This window comes from Astyanax mexicanus, chromosome 1 (genome assembly GCF_023375975.1).
Source record: "Astyanax mexicanus isolate ESR-SI-001 chromosome 1, AstMex3_surface, whole genome shotgun sequence".
Taxonomy (NCBI): domain Eukaryota; kingdom Metazoa; phylum Chordata; class Actinopteri; order Characiformes; family Acestrorhamphidae; genus Astyanax; species Astyanax mexicanus.
In genome coordinates this window covers 9,249,049-9,260,163 of record NC_064408.1, presented here as the reverse complement: position 1 = coordinate 9,260,163, position 11,115 = coordinate 9,249,049, and the positions used below count along the sequence as shown (strand labels likewise).

General features: G+C 37.7%; 1 protein-coding gene across 2 annotated transcripts in view; it reads left to right on the top strand.

Moving 5' to 3' along the window:
* Nucleotides 1-213: 213 nt before the first annotated feature.
* dcc (DCC netrin 1 receptor) overlaps nucleotides 214-11,115 on the top strand; it is a 442,661-nt gene continuing 431,759 nt past the window's right edge. For both annotated transcript variants that reach the window (XM_022668821.2, XM_022668820.2), the window contains exon 1: nucleotides 214-697. In XM_022668821.2, the coding sequence (XP_022524542.1) occupies nucleotides 616-697 (82 nt within the window). In that variant the 5' untranslated portion in view covers nucleotides 214-615. The remainder of the gene's footprint in view (nucleotides 698-11,115) is intronic.

Below are 11,115 nucleotides of genomic sequence, written 5' to 3'. Positions count from 1 at the left end.
ACAAACTAACAACTAACAATCAGCCAATCACAGCTGCAGGGGGCGTGGCATTCACTGGAGAAGCCCTCCCCCGTAGCTCCGCTCCAGTAAAGAAAGCTCCAGTCCCCGGGTTTTCCAATAACCTCCACCCCCCAACTCCCCCCCCCCCCCCCCCTCTCTCTCTCTCTTTTTTTAGATCAATGAATCCGCGCGCTCTACTCGGCGACACTCGGCGCGCGCGCACCACCGGCGGACCCGCGGAGCTGCTGCTGCAGAGCGAGAGGCGCAGAGAGGCGCGCGGAGTGGAAAAGCCTTTATTTATTTATTATTATTATTATAATAATTATCATTATTATTATAATTATCTCTGCTGCTGCAGTTTTTGCTTCTTTTTTGCCTTTTTTGTTATTGTTAAGGGAACATTTTGCTCGATTTTGCTGCGCTGTTTTTACCGGATCGCGGATGATGGAGAATGGATGCGTTTGACCAGCCGTGAAGAGCGCGAGAGGCTCGTGCGTGCGGTTTACCGGAGGATACGCGGAGGACTGCGCGCGCTGTGTGATTTAATACCCGGGGACCTGCTGCTGCTACTACTGCTACTACTGCCTGCTGGATCTGCTGCTCTCCGGTCCTGCCATGGCGCGCGCCGGTGCTGTGCGGAGTGTCGCGCGCGTCGCCGTGTGGCTGTGCTTGGTGCTCGGAGGCTCCGGAGCGCGCGGTGAGTCCTGATACACTCTGTTTCTGCTCGTGCTGGTTCTTTTTGAGTGCTTTGGAAGTTGATGGTTAACGGTGGTCTTTATTTTATGGTGGTGGACTTATATTTATTATAGTGCGTTATTATTATTTTTTTATTATGGTGCATTATTTTTATTATAGTAAGTAGAGTTGAGACCCTTCATCTGGGAATGATGGAGGGGCTCGTGCAGCGTTGCGTTGGTGTGTTTCCGGATTTTACACTTTTTCTCATTAATTAGTCAACTGATAGATGCAATCCACGTTGCTGATCAGCCTTTGGCTATCTATCTATCTATCTATCTATCTATCTATCTATCTATCTATCTATCTATCTATCTATCTATCTATCTATCTATCTATCTATCTAAGCATATCTGAAGAAAGTGCTTGGACCCCTAATAATAGCTATTATGTATCATGTATAAATAAATGTATATACACTAATTGATTATATAGCATATATTACTATATAATACTATATATATATTATTTATATTAATCTTCCTTCCATCCATTTAAGTTTAATAGCAGTGTGTGTGTGAGTGTGTGTGTGAGTGTGTTTGGTGGGGTTGCTCTCTGAATACAATCCCATGCTTCTGATCAGCCTCTGGCACTCCAAGCTTGGTGTATATCACACACACACACCCACACACACTAAACAAACTAAAACACAAACACACACACATACTATACACAAACTCATACTACAGTAGTTGATGCAACGCATCACCACCTTTCCATTAACATCATAATTAATATTAAACAGTAATAATCAATAATCAATCATCAACAGTAGTAATGAAGGGCTGGTCTTGTTCTATATTCTCTGGATCTGGATCGGATTGGTTGGTGCTTGGGCTGGTTGACCTGTTGTTGTAGCTGTATGATCTGAACTGGCTGATTTGGTTGAAGTAAAACATGCAAATTAATGCCTCATATAACTCAATACCACACGAGTAAAGGGTTAAACAGGGAGTAAACGTCTGACTGGTGGTCTTTCTCTCTGTGTGTGTGTTTCATTGGTCACTGCTTTGTGATGATGTTTGCTGGTGATCTTCAGCCCATGGTCTGGTAGTCCTGGTGGACTTGGTGGCTCTGGAGGAAGGGTCTGCAGGAAGGGTGATGATGATGCAAGGACTGTTTGCACTTGCTGGATTTGGATTTCACTAGATTTTAGAGCTACAAGCTCTCGTTTCCTAAAGCTCTCTCTCTCTCTCTCTCTCTCTCCCTCTCTCTCTTTTTCCTTCGTCTCTGCTCATCCACCTCCTCCTCCTCTCTCTCATTTGGATACTTCATTATCTATTCCCCTCCACCGCTCCTCCTCCTCTGAGCTGAGTGTCTCACAGCACAGCACTCAAAACCACACACTGGAACAGGACGAGTGGAAACACACACACACACACACACACACACACACTCACACACAAACACAACACAAAAACACACGCAGCTGTTTATTTGTTTGCGTATTTATTTATTTATGTATTTAATTAAAAGCAGTCATCAATTCCATGGCAGGTACCACATCAGACCTGTATACAATAAATGTATTTAACTGATTTTTTTTTAAATATAATTTGTATATTTATATGTGTTTATTAAACTTCTCTTATCAAATCTTAAACCTCTTTTCAGTCTACAGGAAGTAAATATGTATTATTTATTATTTACAATAACTTTTTTTTTAAATAAAAAGAACTGTTGCAGCCTGAATCTTGATTAATTCAAGTGTACTTAGTTAACAAATCACAAAATACACATCATTTTGGTATATGTATTACTTATATCTATTTAATAATTAATATAGTGAAAAACCTGTAGATACATGTGTTTTTTAAATTATATTTTACCTTGAATTTAACAAGGCAAGTCATTAAGAACATATTATTATTTACTATAACTAAGAACTTTATAATAATTATTTATTTATTTATTTATTTTGCTCCTAATAAGCATAGTGATAGCTATAGTAAGTCTACTAATACCTTAAATATTTATTTAATTATTTATTTGTTTATTTATTTATTTATTTATTCACTTCATTAATTAATCCCCAAAACCTGTAGATATTTATTTATTTATTTATTTACCCCTCTATTCATTCCTTGTTTATTTCGCTCCTACACCTTTTGATTCCCATAAAAACCTGTAGATACCTGAATATTTTTCATTTAAACATTTAACTGAATCATGCTCTTAAAAAAGTCATATTGGTAGATTTTTTTTCTCTGAAATATCTGGAATATTTGAATATCTGGATTTATGTATTAATTCCTCCCACATCATCAGGCAGTGAGAGACTGGTTGGTGTTTGTGTGTGTGTGTGTGTGTGTGTGTTGTGTCCCACAGGGGGCGCTGTGTTTGGCCACAGTGTGAGCTGTGAGCTGTGCTGCTCTGGCAGCTCTGTGAATTCCAGCAGCTGATGCTCTCTCTGCAGTCTGAAGCAGTGCAGACTAACTGACTCACCTGCTGACTGCTCACACACACACAGACACACACACACACACACACACACACACACACACACAGCTTTAATACTGCTGCTTTAACCCCTAACACACACCCAGACACTATTCAGCACACCACAGCACTTCACACATATCACATATCAACACTTATTATTATTTTTATGATTTTTATCTGGCACAATATAACAGTGCATGTGCTTAAAACCTCTACTGGCCAACATGTGCACTTTTCCTCCTCATTTGATAAATCTCAGATTCGAGAATGACGTCTGTATGATGACCAGATTTACAACAGAGGATTACTGAATGGCGCTGACCCACCAGCATACAGGTACAGCCTGTAATATTAATCATGAGGCAAAGTTAAAGCACCCATGTGCTGGAAAACTGGATTTTTATGCTGTATATTGTCGCTGTCATGCTAACAAAACCTTGTATATACATTTTGACATGTTGTGAATATGGCGGTTGTTCCTTTCATTGTGTCAAAACATTTCATAATGAATGGACCAATAGAAATGCTTCAAAATAGAATAAAATTATATTTGAACATTGACTCCTTCTACATTTCTCTTGTAAAGTTGACTTGTTGGTTTTTGACTTGTTTTTTTTTTTTTTTTGGTAACATATAGTAGTGTCAGAATGTCCAAATAATCCATATACACTGATACACCAAAGGTCATGGGACCCAAGATGCACCCACTGCACTGTCCACTGTGGGTGGTAATATAAGCCTACTATACTGTATTCCTGGTACACAGGAGACTATGTGGATGGAGGAATGTTGAATACCCAAAGCAGAACTTCAGATATGGAATGTCCCATCATTTGTCTGCACCCACTATTGTCAGACCACACTCCAACTTCCTTAATTAACTTTGCTTTACCTTCACTTACAGTAAAGATGCTATTATGCTCTAGACGGGCCCTAGATAAAGTCTTGTGTCTATTTTACAATATTGCTGCTAGTTGTATTTCCGAGGCTTGTTCAGCCCTAAACTGCAGATTCCCAGAATCCCACTTAGTTTAAGTAGAATTCATTGTAGACCATTATACCACAGTTAGTTCAACACTGCCATGTGATTGTCAGAGAGGCATCCTCTGAGTGCCATTATCAGCTGGTAATGCACTGTAACCGAAGCTCTCCATGTATTACGCCGCCACATACAGGTAACCTAGCAACGATGCAGCACTTACAAACCAAACAGCGCAGCTACAAACAGAGCAGCAACGGAAATAGTTTTTTATTTCCAAACAGAGTTTTTATAACCAAACAGATCACATTTTCTTGTCCTTTTTAACTCAAAATCTTTTAATAAACAGCGGTAATGGAACTGTGGTATAATCACAATAATACACTGGAGGTATAAAGCAGCACAGCAGTACCAATATTACAAGTTATAGCGTGAACCTTGAGTGTGTTATTGCTTAATTAAATTTAGCATTCAGATTGTGGATATATGTATATTTTCCCCTGACTTTGTTGGTTTTAATGCAGCATGTGCTATTAACTGTGCTTTTAATTTAAAGGGAATAACTGATACACACACTGATAACACATCAGAATCATTCTCTTAAAGGGTAACTAAAGCCCCTGATTTTTGCCTGGTTTGACTGGGTGATGTATGGGTTTAGGGGCAGGCAGAAGTGAAAGCTGTTGGGCCGAGCAGTGTTCCTCTGATAGCAGTGAGACGCAGATGATTGGACGTTAGCAGAGGGGTGGTATTATTGATTGAGTGATCTGCATATTGTGATGTGTCTGAGCACCAACCTTGTTGAACCTGAAAGGGTTCTCTGCGCTGCAGAGGCAGAAATGACTGCAATAAAAGTGTTTTTTAAGGGTTAGGACATTTTAGAAAATAATACAAATTAATTTCTTCAAAGTAACACATTTCAGCTATTAATGAAAAATAAATGTGGTTTAGGGTTTAGTGGCTCTTTAAAGACTGTGTGAGTGTTTGGAGAACTGTGTGTATATTAGGTTTTTTTTTTTTATGTAGCGTGTGCTGTTATAGCAGAAAGCCACAGCCGGTGTTTTGGGAAAACTTTCCTCCGCAGCGCTCAGTGCTGTCAAATCCATTCACACTCTGTCTACACTCATCAGCACCATCTCCAAACTGTGACTAATGTGTGTGTATATGCATGCAGTTGTGGTTTAAGCACTTTGTCAGAAACACATATCCCCAGGATAATGGGAAACATGAAGATTTTGACGTTGTGGGGATATCTGGCTCACGGAAAAATGCCTTTTTTTTTATAGAGGATCTGAAAGAGGTTTGTCAAAGGGGATTAGTGTTTGGTTTCTGAGGCTAAGATTAGCATTGGGTTAGGTGTAGAATAGCAAAGTTTAAGGTATGTTTATACAGCAGGTAAGAAAATGGTTTACCATATTGTTTGGACTATAAGGCGCTCTATTAATGAACGTCTATTTTCTGAACATAAGGCTCACCAGATTATACGGCTAGTACACTAGTAAGGATGCCTACATTGAATTTACAGAAAGTAGTGCTGAGACTTTTGAATCGCTATGAATTTTCCCATACCTCCATACCACTAGAGGCGCTGTGGAGCATTGTGTAGAAGCACACAGTGTAGAACATCGCCCCCAAAGAAGACACACAGCTCGCTAGATAATGCTAGCCAGTTAGCATAACAAGATAACACACTGCAGTGACTGAAAAATAGCCATTAATACAAACTGGAATTGCGCATCGACCCACAGCTAGGAGAAGCGTTAATTTATTCAGCATGAGAGATTAAACTCCCTAAAACACTGGATACAGGGAAGTAACTATAGCTCTAATAAATATATTTTAATACCTTAGCTTGAAGGATCATTTAACTCAATTTAAATGTTAACTGGAGAAAGAAGGGAATTGTAGTTGATTTTAATACTGTAATGCCTCTAATGTCTTCAGAAACACATTATAAATTGATATTAAACTTGTGTCTGACTTGTGTAATAGAGCTTTTAATATATATATATATATATATATATATATATATATATATATATATATATATATATATATATATATATATATATATATCTTTTAAATACTTATACTTTTAGTATTTTAGATCAATTTACAGTGTTTATGGAACTGTTTCAAAAGAAAGCTGTGTTAAAGTTGTTTGTGTCTATTGTCTATTGTTTGTGTACATTCTTCAGCTGTTTTTCTGCTTATAAAATCTGATTTCTTCATATATTGTGTAACTTTGCGGGACAAAGTAAACCCTATAGTAATTAAAGCCTTAATTTAAAGCCTTAGTGTTTGATATTATACGTACCCCTAACAGTACAGTAAGTCACAAACCTATATAAAATGCAAAAAAAAATAACATAAATAAATAAATAAGATACAATAAAAATACCGTAATAATCTTGAAAAATATTGTGATATACATTTTTGGTCATACCGCCCAGCACTAACAGAAAGGCACCATCCCCAAACTGTTCCTGCAAAGTTGAGAGTATTAAATTGTCTAAATATGCTGAAGCATTGCACTGTAAGCCCGGATAAGCTGAATTTACTTAAAAAAATATGAGGAAACAGGTTGCCTTAAAAAAGTTAAGTAATGGGTAATAAAAACTTAAGTTAGCATAACTTAAAGTTAGCATAACTAAAGGGGAACTTGATTTATTTCTAAGGTTGGTTGAACTCAAAGATCTCAGTTTAAATGTATATGAACCACAATTGTTCAACTAATTAAAAAAAAATATATATATCCAATTTTATGTGAAACAGACTTAAATCATTTGAGTTCAGACAACTTCTGGGTTTACAGTATATGTGTTTATTTCACTGAAATGAAGAAACAAAGCCCAACTTCTAAAAAACAACCAACACACCTTTCAGTACTAATGATCCCCCCTCTACCAAACTTTGCACCTGGCACAGTGCAGTCAGATAAGTACCGTTGTCCTGGCAACCCCCAAACCCAGACTCCCCATCCATTGGTTTGTCAGATGGAGAAGCGTGATTTCGTCATGGCATGACTGCTTTAGAGTCCAGTGGCTTTGTGCTTGTTTTTAATAAGGCTTGGATGGAGCTGCTCAACCATGGAAACTCTCCATTCTATGAAGCTCTCTATGCTCCACTGTTCTTGAGCTGATATTAAGCTACATAAGGTTTGGAGGTCTGTGGTGATTGACTCAATGTGTGCCTACTTAATGTGTCAGTGGATCTTTAAATATGTATCTTTTCCATGTTGATTCGCTAAATATAGATACTTAATGGCAAGTTCTCAGTCTCTCTAATACAGCAATAGACTAGAACGTGTCTTGTGTCTTTTGGCTGTCCTACGTACATTGTATGGTGATTTTCTCAAATAAAGTGAAATTATTGTGTAACAATATGCTTTTTTTGTTTAATGGCCACTTGCTGAAGCTTAAGCTTGTTTTTTTTCAGCTCCATGGCTACCTTAAGGCTTTCAGTCTCCGATTAACCCTGTAACCAGCCAATTTTGGGTTTTGGGTTCCATGGCCACTTGCTAAAGCTTGTTTTTTTTTTCATCCCAATGGCTACTCAAGGCTTTCAGTCTTTGATTAACCCTTTAACAGGCTAGATTTTTTTTTCAAATATCTGAATGTCAATTGTCTGCCTGATGTTAGACCACTAAATCTTGAGGATTTCTATTTATGTAATCCAGCATTACATAAAAGGCTTTCATATTTGATAAGGAACATTACCGAAAATCATAATTGTAATTGTAATAGAAAATACATAATTTTTTTTTACATAAAATCAGCTAATGTCAAAATATAATGAATGAAATCATAAAATTGTCTCATTCCTAAACTTTTTAATTTTAAAATGAATATTTTCCTGAAAACAAGTCAAACACTATTAACCTTTAGTTTTGTTATGTTTGTCTTAGTTATTAAGTCTCTGATTCCTGTTACTGATCTGAAATTATTAAGTGGAGAAGAGAGAAAACGGGCAGCTTTTCCAAGTTTCCTGTCGGAGATTTCAAACCCCTCCAATTTTCAGAGTGTAAATAGCTTATTTTACTGCAGAAAAAAGGGTTTTTTATCACCTCCACCTGTAGCCCGTACACAGGACAAGGCTTGTTAATGCGTTTTTAACCAGACTGTATTTGGTTAGCTTTGTTTTTCAGCTTCTTTGCTTAAAGATGCAGTTTTACACCAAAGCAGCCACTACAGAAAGCCAAAGATAACAGTGATCTTGCTAATGTTAGCACTGTCTGGTCCACACGGACCCCCAGACACATTGCTATTCTAGCAGTTTTTACCTCCAGTTCTAATTATAGCTGTGCTGTTAGCGGTCAGTCCCTGCAGTAAGTAAACTGGCTCAGGTAACGCTGCAATACTTCTGAGGATTAATTAGCATCTCTTTGTTTCTCCGGCTGTTATTGTGGTGGAGTTTTTCCTCGTCTGGTGCCCGCTGTTCAGAGGCAGGTTTCTCACCGAGACGTTGTATGAAAACGTCCTTCAGGAGAAAGTTTGTCTCCAAGGTTGAGGGAGGAAGGAGGGGTTGCATCTGTTGAAAGAGAACATCCCGACTCCTCTGCGAATCCTTTATTAAATGACTGTATTAGGAAAAGTAATTGAATTGTTTCTCGTTCTATTAGTTCTGATGGATTGCGTTTCACGACAGATCGCTCCTTGCATAAGATTATATTCATAAAATGTGTTGCGTCTTTCTTTGGTTGGTTTCATTCAAGGCAGTTGTTAAAAATAACGAATTAATTTCCATATTGTTTTGTGTTTAATTCACATTAAGCTGCCAAAGCTGCCAGGAAGAGGCCTTCTGATGGTGGCTGCAACCAATGCTTGAAGGCTCCTTCGCAGTAGCCTGTTGGTCAAACCAATGACCAATGATGATTTATATAGTGAATACAAAAATATTCGCCATGCTGGCTAAGAATCTGCTATGGAAACCCATTCCATTGAAGCTACACTATTACTCTATGCTCTACTCTATTCTCTATCCTCTGAAGACCACATGAAGTTTTGAAGTCTACAGTAGGGCTGCAGCGATTAGTCAATATAATCGGCAATGTTGATTATTTAAATTGTCGACTACAAATTTAATTCTCGACTTATCGTTATTTTGTAACAGTACCGCATTACACAAGTGCTGGGGACAGAAGCACAGTGGAAGATGGGTAAATGACTTACTCACACAGTTTATACTCAACTTAGTCTGTGTCTCTAAAATATTTAAGCACTAAATATTTCCATGTCATTTCCATGTTTAAACAACATCTAGACATTTAAATCTCATGTTCAGCTGTTTCTATTGTTTTTAGAGATGAAGGACATGGCAGAAATAATCGTTGACTAATCGACTAATCGAAAAAATAATCATCAGATTAGTCGACTACCAAAATATTCATAGGTTTATGATGGTCTGTTATTGGTCCCGCCCATAACCAGCCCTTTTACACTAACCACACCTTTTTTGAATAGAGCTGAATCACATTTTAAAAAACGAATTCTGTGGGGATATAAAAAAATTATCAATATAAGCAGAGGTTACACTAGCTGCTGCATTTAAATAATGGAGGTAGAATTACAGTATATTAGAAAAAAACGTGATTGAAATTTGTCTGTTTTGCCACTGAAACCTATGGGGATGGGTGGGGTTACACAGCCTTCTGCAACCGAACAGCAGGGGGCGCCCGACCTGGCTGCACTTTTGAGAGACAATGCTCTGTCCAGCTATACACAGTCTATGCTCCAATATATTAGCTTGTTATGCTAACTGGCTAACGTTATCTAATGAGCTGTGTGTCTTCTTTGTTGGCGCTGATCTACAGCCCCCTAGTCTGCAGTCATTCACTCTGAAGAAAGTTGGAGACCTCTGTGCACTTTTTATGCCTCAATTTTCGTTGATGCTAACACACTTAATGTGTTCGTTGTAAAAAAAAAAAAACACTTTCCAATGTGCCTAAAACAAATATTTAACTCATATTTTGTACATTCATTGTTATAGAAGCAGAATTTATGTCAGAATTATATTATTGAATTATTTTTACCTCAGAAAAACATAATGTATGAAATGCACTTGAAAGCAGATCGCCTTAACATAGCAGGTTTTTCCAATGGATACACAGTTTACACAGAAAGTGCAATATCTCAAAGTAAAAGTGCAGTATATGTATTTTGTTACCAAATCATATATGTTTCCACCTAATTATAGTACTGGAGCTCAACTCAGTTTACTCTGGTTTTAGGCCTGGACAATAATTCGATATCGGTATTTATCGCGATAAGAAATGTTTTAATAATGGTGATATTTTTCTGAACACAATCAGCCTCCGGAGCTGGGCTACGTCAGTGCGTGATGATGTAATCACACAGGCACATAGCCAGATAGGCTAGGCTAGGCTATGCTAGGCTAGGCTAGGTTGGGCTAGTCTCGGCTCCAGTCGGTTAGGCTCGGCTCCAATTGGTTAGGCTTCCTAGCAGTTTTTCTGAGGCCTTCAAAGTATTTATATCGATGTTGAAATTATATTGTATCGACCAAAATTAAGAAATGTATTGCAATATAAATTTTGGTCATATCTTTCAGCACTACTCTGTTTACTCTGTTAGCTGCTGAGATGAACCGAAGCTTTGTCTATTGCAGCCAAGGCTGTCAATCATTTCATAATCCAAAAGTGTAGACCTGCCTTTTTATTTCTGAGGAAAATAAAAAATAAACAGGCTAATATTAGCACAGAAAAAACAGCTGGAATTAAACACTGGAGATAAAATCATATTATATCCTTTGAAACAGCCATCTATAATGAATGTATCAGCTGAGAAATCCAGCCTATAGGCTTTGTAACACATCTATATCTAATTTGAATACCAAGAAAACAGGAAACACAGAATAAACTCTGATGTTTATTACCATCACTCAGTCTAATTAGTTCATAGAACTGACCCTCTGTATGCGGAAGCCTGTACAGCCTGTTCACT